Consider the following 14757-nt stretch of genomic DNA (forward strand, 5'->3'; position numbering starts at 1 on the left):
CTGCACTGTTCTGTTGATTCATTTCATCATGATAGCCTTAGTGTTTCTTTTATCAAATGCAGCCAAAGATTATGATACGGCCAGTGGAACTTGTGACACTTGGAGTAACTGGTACTGTGGTGCTAATACACGACTGATTACTGCATTCGATATAGTACAAAGCCAACTTCCTCAAAACCACAGGGAATTTATTTTCTCTCAAAATAATGTGCTTTTGTTAAAGTGTAACAAAAATTACTTAAACTGTGGGACATCAGAGTTTAGTGGGAGCTACATCATTTACACAAGCAGAATTGGATTATTGTGATTAAAATGGATCTGAAGTGTGACTGGCAGCTGTGGCACCAATATAGCATAGGTGGTGGTAAGGATACAGACATCATGGTGTTTCCACATTGGGTACTATTGCTGTTGTGGAGGAGCTGATATACTGGCTGACATATTTTACTTAAAGTATCCTTGATGTTTGAGCCTTAAAATACCAAGCTCTGTACTTAATAGACAAGCTCAACCTCCTTGCACACAGAACAAAGGTTCACTTGACTAGCTATTGATTAATGTGGGGGGAAACGAGCATGTAATACAGTTTTCACATGAGAGGCTGGAAAACTGAGCCTTTGCAGTTAGTGCACGTGTGTGGATATAAGTGTATCAGGAAATAGAACCAATAGATTGATAGCAAAGCAAGAATTGGAGGTGATTTGTATTTTAACTTTGAACTACAAAGATTCCTACTGCTTTTGATGCAACACATTTTTCAGAAATGTTTAGAAAAAGGGGGGTTAAAAATGTCTGCTTCCACAAACTACTCATGTTATAGAAATTTATATTATTATATATATTTATACTATTTAGTTTAAGGGTCATTGTGTGCTTGTGCTAATTTAGGGCCACAGGCCAAGAAGGTTCGGAACAACTGAACATTGGATCTTTTCTTGTACTTATGCTGCTGTGACACTGAATACATTCATCTAATCATACTGCCAAGAAACTGCATGATTTGAGGGAGCTTTTCACAGAACTTTACTGGGTTGTTAAAACATTTGCAGCAGAAAATAATTTTTTTTCTGTGTGCTGTCAGTGACAATCTTCAACTTCACCAGACAGAGGACTGAGAAAATGGACACCAACAAATACATCAACACAAATAAATAACAAAAGAGCCAAGCAAGACCATTAAAGCAGGTCTACGTTAGATCATATTAGGTGATTACATTTAGTAATTTGAGGATTTAAGTTTCGCCACAGAGCTTTTTGAAAAGAATACATTTCAATTTTTTTCCTGTTAAAAAATGTATCCATCCAGACTTTGGCCAAGTGTCATAGTAAATAAAAATTGAGCGTAAAAATATTCATTCATGAGTGCAATAATAACACCGCATGTGCACAATTAACACTCTTCTAAGTAAATAAGGTCTCAAACCACAGGGCAGCAGCAGTCTTGCTGAGATGCCAGGTTAGGCCCCTTCTGTGTTTTTAAGCCACAATACAAACTGCATGTGACAAATCTAAAATCCTGTTCTTAAAATGCAATACAAACTTAATATTTCAAATGTAAAGAGTGTTAATTCAGATATTTTTAGTGATCAAAAACTCGATGTGTAGTCTACATCTGTAACACTAAAATAATCAAATGGTCTTTGGAATTTATTAGAGGGATGAATTTCACTCATGATTTTGATGTGCTCTTTATTTTTAGGAGCGACGAAGCAGCGACAAATCGGCCAACATGCAATTTGTCCATGTAGTAAACAGTGGAGAGGCATTCAGGGGTCCGGACATCCCGCCTGTTCTGAACAATCACCTCCCGTACGTTCGCGCTAGTCTGTCAGGTGGGCGTGTTTCAGCTCTGCCATTGGACAAACGCTGTTCCCTTTCCTCTCCGGCTTCCGCTTTCTTTTCATACGCACGCCCAGCCACTGAATAATGATAATAATGATCAAGATGGCTACTACAGAATCCTCCTTGCGGTAGCTAACCACCAATTTCATGGAAGCACTCAAAACTGCGATTTCCCACTGTTTAAGTCCCTCTTAGGTGACGGGGTCGATGCCAGGGATACTACTATATGGATTAATACGGGCTGAGAGGAGATAAAAGTAATTGTGTTGCCTGCTGCACTCATTCTGAGGAAGCTAGCTAGCAGACCCACTAGCTAGCTGTACTTGTCGACCATCTCCAGGTTTAGCTTTCCAGCCAGCGGCGGCACAGAGGAGTGCGGCGCTCCCCGTTTTGCGTGCCCGGTCGTCGGACGGAGAGCGTCAAATGGCAGAGCCGAGGAAAGTGCCGTTCGTCACCATCTCGTCCTTCCACACCTCGCCGCCGACCCCGGAATCCAGCAAGAAACGCCGTCGCGAAGACGAGGCCGCCGACATCACTTTTGGGAAAGATGGAGGTGGAAGTGCCGCGGCGGTCGGGTCAGGAGGTGGCGGAGGTCTGTTTGGTAACACGAAAGGAAGCGACGCCAAGATCGAGGAGGCGAAACCCACCGTCCGCCTCAACCTCCCACTGACCGAGCCAAATGAACGAGCGTCCGCTGAGTTCAACTACAGCGAGCTGGTCCACTCAACTCTCACTCAGGTTAGGAGAAAGTGGTGACACACTGTTGGCACCGTGGGGTGTACAGAAGGGGCCTAACCTGGCATCTCAGCAAGACTGCTGCTGCACTGTGTGGTTTGTGAGGCTGAGGCTGTCAGTGTTTGAGATCTTATTTACTTAGAAGAGTGTTAATTGTGCACATGCGGTGTTATTATTGCATTCACGAGTGAATGTTTTTACGCTCAATATTTGTTTACTGTGACACTTGGCCAAAGTCTGGGTGGATACATTTTTTAACAGGAAATTAATCTGGAGTTTAGGATGAAAAGTTGCGTGATAAAGGGGTAATCCATCAATTTTGGTCTTGCATTTCCGTGAAATTGGATGACTTGAGAGATGTGAATTTTAATACCCTACTTGTGTGAAACTCCTCATCTGTTAGGCCTCTCGCTGCCTGGGTAACACTGTGTTCATATCATATGGGATGGATGATGATAGAGAGGGGTAAAAATCTCCGTTTACAACTTGCAAGTGCACACATCACAACTTAAAACACTTGCGTGAGACTCACTTGTGTTGACGGAGGGTTATAAATACTGTGCACTGACTGTGACTGTAAGAAAATATCGATACACCTGAATATTGTAGTATTATGTTTTGCGATACTGTATCAATTATCTAAAACACACTATTGATTTGTAATTAATAGTTTGCCTGCAAAGATTTATGGCTGTGGTTCATTTTGCATTGTATTTAAACCCTCGACCACTGTTTCGTTTAATCTATCCTCAGCTATTTGACTCCTCCTCTAGAATTTTAAAGGTCAACTTAGACAGGAGGAAATGAGCTCATGTCACTTGTGTAAATGCAAAGAACACAGACTTATTAAAACAGCTTCTTATAATATCGCAGTATATTCTCATACATTTGAACTGTAGCCCCTGTATCATATCAGCGGGCTCTTGCCCACCTACCTTGGCTGATGTGATGTGTCCCCGTTTGCTCGAATTTCATTTGCCCTGTCATTATAATTATGCTGTCATTATGAAGTCGGATATATCTGAGCTTTCAGAGAAGTCAAGACTCCTTACATGTATGGATATCGTAATTAAGCAAGACATTTTCCAGTTCCTTTCATAGACTTGGTAGTACTCCCCATGGGTAAAAGTGGAGTGCCCTTGATTATTGATGTTAATATTCATCTGTGAGAATAGAAACACTCATTTCATTATTTTTGTCTTCCTCAGGTAAAGCTTGCAGGTTCAACGGTCCCTAAAGGACTCACTCCCCCCCTTGACCCCAATGACCCTTTTGCTGATGATGACAGGGAGAGGCGGGAGGTAGAAGAGCTTGCCAGGAAATTTGAGAACAAATATGTGAGTGTTATAGTCTTCAGATATATAAATATGTTGTTACAGCTGTAACTGTGGATGTTGAATGTGTATTTTTTTTTTAAAGTCTATAAAACCGTTTTTCTGCTGTTTGCAGGGTGGTGGCCCAAAGAAGAAGAAAAAGGACAGGATGCAGGATCTCATTGACATTGGCTATGGCTACGATGAGACTGACCCTTTTATAGACAATTCAGAGGCTGTGAGTTCCCTAATTGACAAAAAACACACATCACCCCCTGCATTACTCATTTGTTGTACTTATTTAAAAAAAACAAAAAAAAAAAAAAAATCAAATTGTGTGCCCCTAAAGTCCTTTTAGATTTTAATTTGTAAACTCTGTGATGTTCTGATGTTCTGTTAAGCTGCTGTCGGCTCGTATCGGAGGTAGTTTGTCCACATGCTCTTTATCTTTTTCTTTTTTTTCCCACAAAAAGTCACATACCGTGTCCCAGTCCCAGTTACTACGTACTATTTATTAGTGGATTTTGAGCATGTCATATGATTGCAGTTGCAAGAGTAACAAAATTTAAATATAGTACATTAGGTTTTGCTTGATTTGTTTATTTTATTTTTTTTTTAGTCTTGTATGAGACATGAGAGTCATACTGCAGGGGGATAAAGGCAAATTTATTGTGCACAGTGGTGAAACTGCTTTTGCAAGATTTTAGAAAACAAAGAATAATGTTTTTAATTCTTCGAGAAAACATTTGTTTATCAAGTTTAACTGCCTCACAGTTTTATGGCACATGTTTCTGTACATATCCTTACGTACAATACTTTCTTGTATACTAACAAGCAAAAACCGTTGACCGCAAAGATCAGTATAAAATGCACACAGTTAAGTATGATGTGGAATAAGTCTGGGACAACAACGGTCTAATTTTCGTTGTGTGTTTCTAACCACTGTTTAAAGGTTAACGCAGCATTCAATGGTAGAAGAAAGCTAACTGTAATTATACTTCTCCCCTGGCCTCAGTATGATGAGCTGGTGCCGGCCTCTCTCACCACAAAACATGGAGGCTTCTACATCAACACAGGCACGCTGCAGTTCAGAGCAGCTTCTGACTCTGAGGGAGAAAATGCAGCCACTGAGGATAATCACTTCAAGGTAGGATCACGTGGGGTTATACACATTAAATAGTCAAATATGGGAATTTTCTGATTGTTTTGGTGCTGCACTGAAAATAAACCAAATGCTTTTCTTCTGCGTAGAAGATGAAAGATGGTGAGGAGCGGGTGATAAAGAAACGTCGGAAAAAGCAGGATGGTGGAATTCTGGAGGAAAAGAAACCCAGAAAGAATAAAGTACCAAAGCCTGGGTGAGCTTCTATTTTTTCTTCACTGTTTCATCTCAGGCTTATTGTTTATCCAGTATTTTGCATACATAGTGAATTTCCTTTGTTTACAAGTCTGTTTGGTGATGCAGTTAAATGTGCAGGTTTATTAAAGGTCGTAACAGTTTCATAGATCATGGGAGTTAGTCATGGTATCCTGTCAGCGTCCTCCCCCCTTCATTTACTTCAGATTAAACCCAATACTCAACTCATGCTCTCTGCCAGCATATTGAATGTCTTTCTTTTTATTGTGTCTCCTGTTATGATAGCGTTTCAGCCCTGAACATTCATCGGCCAGAAAAGAAAAAGAGGAAGAAGCTGATGAAGGATTCTATTCACCTGGCCAACATGCTGCGCCGCTTCACCAGGGAGAAGGAGGAGATGCGCAAGAAGAATCTGGCTGCAGCCGGTCTGCCACGACCCAACACCAAAGTGCCCCACGCCAACAGTGCTCTCCTCAACACCCACCCCAAAGCTGCTGGCGGCAACGACTGCAACATGGCCGACCTGACAGCCGACCCAGCCGTGATGTCACTGCTGGGCTCTGCCAATAACGATATACTGCAGGATATGATGGGTGACCTGGACTTTGGGATGCTGGACTCTCCGCAGCCCTCCAGTCCGGTGCAGGGAGAGAACGGCTCGTTTGGGATGGGACATAAAGCAGGCGGTAGCAGAATGTCACAGGGTAGTGTGATGCCCCCTCCCCCTCTGCCCAGTGGACTCCCAGGCCCACTAACAAAGCGCATTGAAGACCTGAGAGCGGTATGAACTTCAGTATTTCCCACACGACCACATGTTTTAGATCAGGCCTGCAACTACGAATTATTGTTATGATTCATCTACACTTTACTTTTTTGGATAAGTCCATGAATGTCACAAAATGCTGAAAAATGTTCATTGCACTTTGTAAGGTTCAGATTCCTTGTTCAGTCAGTTCAAAACCCAAAGATTTTCCAATTTGATGTGCTCTAAACCTACAACAAGCAGAAAATGACACTCTGAATTTCTATGATTGATGGATGGCAGTGGATGAAACGTTAGTGTAAATTAAATCTGATTTGGTATAATCATGATGCACACCATGTTCATGTTCTGACATGACGGCTGCAACAAAAAACATCCGTAAGTATTTGGCACAAAGAGATTAAACATTCCAGTTCCCTCCTCTCTTTGTAATAGCCACGTTTGTCAAGTCTGTGACACTTTGTTTCAGAAATGTGAACAGGATTGACACAGACTTTACGTCAGTCTGTCTAATTCTTGTCTCTTGGTCCAGGCGTCCCGTCTGTTTGACGAAGAGGGCAGGAAGAAATTCTTCACGTTGGACATGAACAACATCCTACTAGAGTGAGTACCATTTAGATTTTCTTTTTAGCAGACTGATACAAAAAAAAACAGATATAAAGCTGTAAATCTCTGCCATCTTCGTGTGTGTGTGTGTGTGTGTGTGTGTGTGTGTGATAGTATTGAGTTGCAGGTACAGGAGCAGCCTGCAGAGGTGCGGTCCGCCGTCTACTCTCACCTGGAGGCCTTTGTGCCCTGCAATAAAGAAGCTCTGCTCAAACGCCTTAAGAAGCTCAGCCTCAACATTCAGGTGTGTGGGAGTGATGTTATTCTTAGATACGAGGATTGGAAAAAAAAAATGTTGCCACATTGTTTGCCGCGACTCAGACCACAGTGCAGTGCAGGAGGATGTGATGTGATGTGCTTTGAAAACAGTCCTCTGCAGATTTGAAAGGACGGATGTTGTGCAATGCTGGAGATTGGGAACCATAGTAATATCAGCCGTTTAACCAAAAATGACATTATTTCATTAAATCAATTGGGAAATGTTGTTAGTGCTGTGTTTGCCCGTTTTATATTTAGCATCTGAGTGTGTCACCCAGCATTTCTGACTGTTTCTATGCCTGTTGCCCAGGATGACCGCTTGCGACCGCCCCTGCTGAAGCTGAAGCTGGCAGTGTGCAGCGTGATGCCGGAGCAGATTGCCCGATACAACATGGACTGTATCGCGAAAGTGGCAAAGTAAGGACACGTCTTTTCAACCAAAGATAATCACACTCTGTGTATCTGTATATGTATGTGATGTTTATTCCTCTGTCTGCAGGCAGCAGTCCGAGGAGGGGGAGAAGAATGGGTCAGAGGATGATGATGAGGAGAAACCAGGGAAGAGGGTGATGGGCCCTCGAAAGAAGTTTCTGTGGGACGACAAACTCAGGTCAGTTTCTCAGGGGAGGTTCATTTCCTCACACACGTGGCTGTAAATGTGTATGTGATGGAGTCCTGACTGCAGGTGTGTGCTTTCCAGGTCGTTGCTGTGTAATCTGGTGCGGGTGAAGCTGGGCTGCTATGAGCTGGAGGGCAAGAACTCATTGTCTCTAGAGGACTACCTCAAAGCCTTCATGGAGACTGAAGTTAAACCTCTCTGGCCTAAAGGCTGGATGCAGGCCAGGTGTGTGTCTGTTTACAGTAACCACCTGCTGTGTTGTATGTCTTCAACAGTAGCTTCAGGACTACAGCCCGCCTGATGTTTACTTGCTAGCTGAGTAGTAAATTCCCTCTTCTGTGTGTTCTGACATGTTTATTTCTGTCGACAGGATGCTGTTCAAAGAGAGCATCATGGCTCATGGTCACCTCACAGGATACACGTTAGTCTTGTGACTTAATATTAACCGATCTCTTCATAAATAACTCTGACATGCCTCACTTATTCTCACTGACTTTGTGTTGTTTTTTTCCCTCTAGAGCAAAGAAAAAGATGGTCCCTACTCCCAAGGCCAAGCCAAAGGTTAGGCTTGCTTTCAGTCTTAAAGAGGATAGATAGATAGATAGATAGACAGAAAATGTGTGATAAAGTTATGATATGATATAGTTGGTGCAAATGTCATTTTTATGTCATCTGTACTTCCAGGAGGCTGTGTGGGTTCAGAGGTCCACACCCTCAGCAGTTGCCACCCCCTCCCCTGCAGCCCAGGTTGCCAAGCGACCGCCCCAGTCACCATCGGAGCCCATATGTCTCGATTCCCTCGATGAGGATCTGACGGCTCCGTCCCTGGAGTCCATCTCCCAGGCCCTGGCCATCCTCGGCAATGCAGCTAAGGGCCTGGCCCACGGGGACAGCCCCCCGTCCCCAGATGGAGCCAAGCCTGCCACCAACCCCTCCTCTCTCCATGCCTCGCCGCTACTCCAGCAGCAGAAAAAGAACTCTGTCAGCACTCCCAGCTCCACTGCACCTCACTACATCTCTACCTCTTCGTCTTCCTCCACCTCTCTGTCTCGGCCTCCCTCCATCGCGTCCTCCCCTCTGTCCTCAGTGAGGGCGGAGGGGATGGGGGTGATTAAGGGCACCGTGCAGGCGCACAGACCCTCAGTGATGAACACTCAGAGAACTTTGGGTGTGAGTGTGGGTGTGGCTAAAGCCAACCTGCCTGCCTCAGCGTCACCACCTAAACCACGTCCACCACCCACTGCGTCTCCACTTGTGCCCCCGGGAGCAAAGATGAGCATCTCCACTCCCCCTTCTGGTCTCCTCAAAGGAAGCAATAATAATAAAGCCAACAGTGGTGACACTCTCATCATCACATCGCCTCAGTCTCGGCCACACACCCTCCCGTCCCCCTCACACTTGACCCCCAAAACGTTCCAGACGCCTCGCCTTCCCCAGACCCCACAGAGTAAATCCTCTCCCTCCCCCTCCCTCTCTCAGACGCTCTCTGGAGTTCAGTCTCAGCCTCAGTCTAACTTCATCACCCCTATGCACGCTACTCTCACCAAGTCCACCCACAGCAGCATCCCGCCAATCGTCAAACTCACTCCTCGCACCCCCAACCCTGCTGCGACCACCACCACCTCGGTCTCCCCCTCCATCTCCCAAAGCCCCAGGTCTCAGGCAACCCCCACCATTCACCAGTACGCCCCCAAAAACCCTGCAGGGTTCCGCCCGTCGTTCTCAGGTGCCCAAGGAGGACCAACCAAGCCGGGACAAGGCAGCTACACTCCTCCAGGCAGCCAGAAGACCCCCAACAACAACAACAGCACCACTAACACCAGCCTTATTAACACCATATCCATAAGCAAGCATTCAGGATCCAGTGCCTCCCCCACAACAATCTCTGCCAACCCAGGCCAGCGTCAGAGGCCCGGGGGCGGGACACCTCAGGGGGCCAAGCCAGTCTCGTCTGTCCCACCGTCATCTGTGTCCTCTCAGTTACCACAGGTGTGCATCCTTTTGACCAAATGCATTATTGTTCAGCACATTTACACGTTCTGCAGTAATTTAATCATTCCTCAACAAGGAACATGTGGTTACTGTTTCAGGTTAAAGTGGCTGTGAATATTGTCGACAGTAAGTGCTGATCAAAGGGCGTGGCTGTCATATCACCAAACTAATACTCGCACATTATGAAGTTGAATTGATTGAAAGGGTCGGTTCACCCGAATCCCAAATATTTTTCCATTTACGCTGAGTGGTGTGGAGCCTTATATTTTTTGTTTTTTTGTCCAAGTGCTTCAAATAAAATTCTACTCCCGTTTAATGTGTGGAGTCCGAAGGTTTAAAAACTCAGCAAATACAGCCAAAATGACCTGCACGATTACATACCTTCAGGATACGCTCAGTACATTTACTCAAGTACTGTGTTTAAGTTCATTTGTTGAGATACTTGTACTAGAGTATTTTTGTGTTATGATACTTGACACACAGAGGCAGATGTTTTTGCTCCCCTATTTTCTTTGACAATAAGGGTTAATGCACGAAATCCATACATACATTATTTTAGAACCATTCATCATTTAAATGGTTAGTTGAGAGAAAATTACCCAGCAATGATTTGAATAATGGGTGCTGCAGCAAAAGTACCAAACATTTACCAGTTCCCACCTTTGTCCAGATAAAACTTACTAACATCCGGTTTCTCCTCAGGTCTCCGCGGCAGGTAGCGGCGGTCTGCTTGGCTCAGCCTCACCTCTTCCTCTGGGCTTTGGGATGCTGGGGGGCTTGGTGCCTGTGTCCCTGCCCTTCCAGTTCCCCCCGCTGCTAAATCTGCCTCCGCTGGGTGCAGCAGGCTCCAGTGCAGCAGCCAGTGGCTCTGCGGCCAGTAACAATGCCTCGTTCTCTACGCTGACCCAGAGTGAGTGATGCACACAGGGCAGAAACATGAATACTCTGTACTAATGGCATTTCAGTCATGCACCACACATTCATGGAACTTTGGCTAAATATAATGCAACATGGAACAATAGTCCTGTTTGATCTCTTTTGAAATAGAAACACATTAGACAACCACTGTGTGTAGGTTGCTCTGCTGTTGTCTGTTTGGATGTTCCTCTATAGGCCTTGTTCTGTGTTGTGTGTTATCACATCATTTGTTTTATCGCCATATTGTGTGTCATATTGTGATTTTTCTATCGTTTGACATTATTCCATTGTGTTTGCTTCGTTTCCCCCAAATTTCTCTTCTTCTGTTTTTATTCTGCACTCCTACCACAATAATACCAATTGTGTGTTGGTTATGTTCCTCACCTGTCGCTCACTCTGCCTCATCGTCTATCTTTCTATCTTTGTCCCCTCTGTTTGGCTGTCATTACCTGTCCTTTGCCTCTACACCATCTTGCTCCTTCTCCCTCCTTTCCTTCCCATTTTGTTACCTGTCCCTCCCTTTCCCTCCTTGTTCCCCTGTCCTGTCTCCTCAGATCTGTATAAGAGTCTCCAGTCAGGGTCTCAGGTTGCTCTGCCTCCTCACTTGCAGCTCGCTTTCTCAGGTAAAATCTGACCCTCCCTCCACCCTCAAAGCCTGCTCCATTTACTCCTTCCCTTGCCCTCCTTTTCTCTTTTCAAGTGTCTGGTGTGCTTTGTCACTAGTTGTCCTTTTCCGTCTGGTCCTGTTCTGTTCTGGGCTTATCTGTTGGTGACTGCATGCCTTTTTATGTAATCCATTTTTTGTAATGTTTGTGTCCATCAATGTTTTACACTGACTTTGCAAGAATTGTATTATTCTTGTCCAGATGTCAGTCAGAGCCAGGGAGGAGATGCTAAGAGGAAGAATCTGTGATACAGCTGCAACTCAGCGCCCAGCGGACAATGTCCAGTGAAATGAAGTGTGGGGACAAACCTGGATTGAACAAGACTGATGGACAGACAGCCCATAATAAGGTGTCTGAGGACATGCTGACACTTAAGACACATGATCTGAGAAGATCAGCTCAACTTTTCATGAGTACCACAGTTAAATGTAACTTTTTAACAACAATTTGATAACTCTGAAATATTATTCTTCACAGAATTGTTAAATGAAATGACAAATACAATTTGTCAATGTTTACAAGATAGACCTATATCACTGTGGACAGGGAGAAGGAATGAATGGGATTTTTAGACAAGGTGAGGGTGTGTGCGCGTGTGAGGGTTTGAATGAGTTTGGTTGGTGGGATTGAAAGCGTGCCTTTGTGCATCTCCCTCTCTGATGCATGGTCAGTGTGTCTATTTGGTGCTGTTTTTATCATAGTGTAATTATCACTGATACCTGTAAGAAATGTAAACTGCAAATTGAATTTGAGCTTTTTTTTTTTCCAATGAGAGCTGTACACTTTTTCATTGTACTTGAATTCTTGAATGAATTCATTTCTGTATAGAGCTGAACCTACTTTTAATTAAAATCCTTCCCTTCACAGTGGCCTAATTTGTTGTAAATTTTAAATGCTTAACACCATGTTTTCTCTGGACTACCCCACAAATCCAAATATTAAGATAGTCTCTAAGAAAAGTGAGGCACAACACCACACATTAATGGGCAGTGTAGATTTAATTGACACCTTGATTTGGCTATTAAATCAAACTCAAATATGAATAAACCCTAACTTAACCCAGACATGAGAAATGTGAAAATACTTAACAACAATAATGATCAGTGATGTATGTTTCAGAAACATCTTTTGACACCAGATCAAATTACCAGAGTCCAACAAATAACAAGCAAGACACAAACAATACAAAAAGGGAGAAAGGTCTGCCAATCTAAGCACTTTGTCAAAGACTGAAGGGTAATCTGAACTGGCAGTATGAGAAGGTGCCAGTCCCTCTCGGAGCTTCTCCCAGACGGTTTCCCACTCAAAACACTGTCGCTTCGTATTCGCCTCAAGGAAGCTACTTGACCAGAGGCCTGGTTTTATCGTCGTCGCCACACTGGTGGGCTTTGTACTTTTTGACCTCGGCCATGTACTTTGACCAGGCATCGCTCTTGCCTGGCTCAGCCTGCAGGAGAGGAGGCAGAAGGTGATTACCGCTGGAGTCAAAATACACACAATTCAAACTGACTCCCCACCACCAAACCCCACTTACTTCGGTGTCGTTTTTCTGCTTCTTTGCAACCACGCCGGTCTTTAGGAACACACCGCCTCTGCGCTTCCCCACCTGGGTTAGGGGATAGAAGACTGAAACCGTTATAGGAGCCCTTGCAGATGGACTGCCAATGAAGGAGACTACACCAGAGCAGAAGGTCTACATTTAGTCTCTTGCCGCACCACCAGAGAAACCATCATCAGTGAGGAGCATCCCTAGTCTCGGCTGGTCTACAAATATTACCTATTGCCACAAGGTGTTCTTAAAATAATGCTAGGATAACAAAAGAAGTGCTATGTGTGTGTGAAATGCTACTGGCATTCAATACTGAAATGTTGGCCATTAGTTCAAGATGTAATAAAGCGCCAGCTACAGTACGACTGTCAATGAGTGCACGGTGCTACAGTTTGGATGTGTTTTGAGCTACCGTCTCATCTTACAACTGCCAAACCCCTTACAAAGCTCGTCACGGGAGGGGGCTTCTTTTCCACTGATGTCTGTCCTTGCTCGGTGGCTCTCGCCTCTCCACCTGTTTGCTGCATCTCCCTTTTCCTCCTCTCATCCTCCATCTTCTTCTTGAACATCTCCATAAAGCTGCCGTCGTTAGCGAACATGTTTCCGCCCGGTACAGGGGCTTTGCTTGCTGTCGGTGCGGGGCTGGAAGGTGACGCCGGGCTGGAGTCGTCGCTGCTACCGCCGCTTGTCTGAGGTTTGCCGGGTGCCCGCTTTGAATCCATGCTTCCTGGGTGTTATGCTCAGGAACAGCCAAAGTCCAGTGGCTCAAAGCGCGTTATGTGTGAAAAGTATGGCTTTGTTGCGAAGTTGGCCTTTTACTGCACCACCAACGCGCCGCAATTCGGAGTAGACCCCACCCGCAAGGCGATATAAAAAGCTCCGGAGTCGGGCTAAACGAATAGAGTCCAGTTCAAAAAAATCCAAGTCAGACAAAGTAGAAAAGGGCTAAAAATATATTCGCAACGTCAGTTCTCGCATTACCCCTGACAAAAACAAAAGCAGACGCTTGTCCGGCTGCTAGTGTGGCTAACACTGCGGGCTAGTACAGGTTCAGTAAGGCCTTCATTAACGAACAACCTCAACCTGTACCTCCAATTCATGCGTGGGAAGTATACAAATACAGTAAAAAAGTTAAAGTGCACAGCATACATCGAATACCTGCAGCGCAGACTGAGAGATTAGCAGCTTTTACTAACGCTTTTTGCTAACTTTCGCCACCCATTACTTGCTGTCGGCCATATTTGATTTTCACTGATGGAGTTATGTCGTGGTTGTTGCGCCCCCTGCTGTGCCGGAAGTGAAAAGGGATATAAAAAAAGTTAAAAATGTTTTGACTGGCGAATTTACAATATTAGACTACTGTTGGAGCTCTTGTTGAGCTAAAGCGTGTTGCCCCTCCTAAATACAATACAAACCATCTTAAACATGAATAGAAACACATTTACCGATTTCTAATACTCGCCTTGTACAGATTGGAAATTAGTATTAATCTATAGCTGTTACTATTTAAGGCGGCACGGTGGTTAGCACTGTCGCCTCATAACAAGAGGGTTCCAGGTTTGAATCCCGGTCTGGGCCCTTCTATGTGGAGTTTGCATGTTCTCCCTGTGCCTGCGTGGGTTTTCTCCGGGTACTCCGGCTTCCTCCGACAATACCAAATAAAAAAAAACATGCACATTAGGTTAATTGGCTACTCTAAATTGCCCCTACGTGTGAGAGTGTGTAGTTGTCTGTCTTTGTGTGTTGTGTGATTGACTGGCGACCAGTCCAGGGTGTACCCCGCCTTTCGCCCGTAGTCAGCTGGGATAGGCTCCAGCTCCAGCCTGACGGATAAGCGGTATAGAAGATGGATGCATGTTACTATTTAAGGTGTTCCCTTGGGAGTCAACATAATCTCATATTTTTTCCCCGTATTTTTCCCTAGGTTTGTTGTCAAGTTCAAATTACAAGCTCAAGGTAGAATAAGGTGTAGCAGGCATATATCAGTGTATTTATTATCACTGTGGCCTTCCAAAACCTGAACTACTGTCAGCTACATTTTATTTAAAACTCTAAGATATGTCTTGCTATGAAATGTTAGACTAAAGACCTGTACCACAAATTAGAAAATAAACAAACAAAAACAATTTGCAGTTAAGCA

The 14757-nt window shown here is 44.4% G+C and overlaps 2 protein-coding genes across 5 annotated transcripts; one reads left to right on the plus strand and one right to left on the minus strand.

Annotated features, from left to right (window-relative positions):
* Positions 1-1677: 1677 nt before the first annotated feature.
* Positions 1678-11932, plus strand: ubn2b (ubinuclein 2b). 3 transcript variants are annotated; one of them, XM_046414604.1, is made up of 17 exons: positions 1678-2580; positions 3786-3914; positions 4027-4128; positions 4906-5037; positions 5145-5248; positions 5533-6028; positions 6543-6613; positions 6731-6860; positions 7185-7291; positions 7374-7484; positions 7575-7718; positions 7864-7914; positions 8012-8054; positions 8178-9482; positions 10188-10395; positions 10958-11026; positions 11270-11932. In XM_046414604.1, exons 1-17 carry the CDS (start codon positions 2266-2268, stop codon positions 11314-11316), a joined length of 3564 nt encoding a protein of 1187 aa, XP_046270560.1. In that variant the 5' UTR covers positions 1678-2265; the 3' UTR covers positions 11317-11932. The 3 variants fall into 3 exon arrangements, with proteins under 3 accessions (XP_046270560.1, XP_046270559.1, XP_046270561.1); XM_046414603.1 differs by having other exon boundaries at positions 1679-2580; positions 5142-5248; XM_046414605.1 differs by lacking the exon at positions 10958-11026 and having other exon boundaries at positions 1679-2580; positions 5142-5248.
* A 115-nt stretch (positions 11933-12047) lies between these two features.
* trir (telomerase RNA component interacting RNase) lies at positions 12048-13906 on the minus strand. 2 transcript variants are annotated; one of them, XM_046414608.1, is made up of 3 exons: positions 13043-13906; positions 12603-12674; positions 12048-12515 (listed from the first exon to the last, which is right to left on the minus strand). In XM_046414608.1, exons 1-3 carry the CDS (start codon positions 13337-13339, stop codon positions 12408-12410), a joined length of 477 nt encoding a protein of 158 aa, XP_046270564.1. In that variant the 5' UTR covers positions 13340-13906; the 3' UTR covers positions 12048-12407. The 2 variants fall into 2 exon arrangements, with proteins under 2 accessions (XP_046270564.1, XP_046270565.1); XM_046414609.1 differs by having other exon boundaries at positions 13061-13901.
* Positions 13907-14757: the final 851 nt, after the last annotated feature.

The sequence above is a fragment of the Scatophagus argus genome, chromosome 16 (assembly GCF_020382885.2).
Source record: "Scatophagus argus isolate fScaArg1 chromosome 16, fScaArg1.pri, whole genome shotgun sequence".
Taxonomy (NCBI): domain Eukaryota; kingdom Metazoa; phylum Chordata; class Actinopteri; family Scatophagidae; genus Scatophagus; species Scatophagus argus.

Excerpts from the sequence above, each read along its gene's own strand:
- trir (XM_046414608.1), bottom strand. The coding sequence starts at position 13,339 with ATGGATTCAAAGCGGGCACCCGGCAAACCTCAGACAAGCGGCGGTAGC. Across the intron at positions 12,675-13,042 it reads TTGTAAGGGGTTTGGCAGTT|GTGGGGAAGCGCAGAGGCGG; the intron begins GTAAGATGAGAC and ends CCCCTAACCCAG. Across the intron at positions 12,516-12,602 it reads AGCAGAAAAACGACACCGAA|GCTGAGCCAGGCAAGAGCGA; the intron begins GTAAGTGGGGTT and ends CCTCTCCTGCAG.
- ubn2b (XM_046414603.1), top strand. The coding sequence starts at position 2,266 with ATGGCAGAGCCGAGGAAAGTGCCGTTCGTCACCATCTCGTCCTTCCAC. Across the intron at positions 5,038-5,141 it reads CTGAGGATAATCACTTCAAG|AAGATGAAAGATGGTGAGGA; the intron begins GTAGGATCACGT and ends TCTTCTGCGTAG. Across the intron at positions 7,485-7,574 it reads CTGTGGGACGACAAACTCAG|GTCGTTGCTGTGTAATCTGG; the intron begins GTCAGTTTCTCA and ends TGTGCTTTCCAG.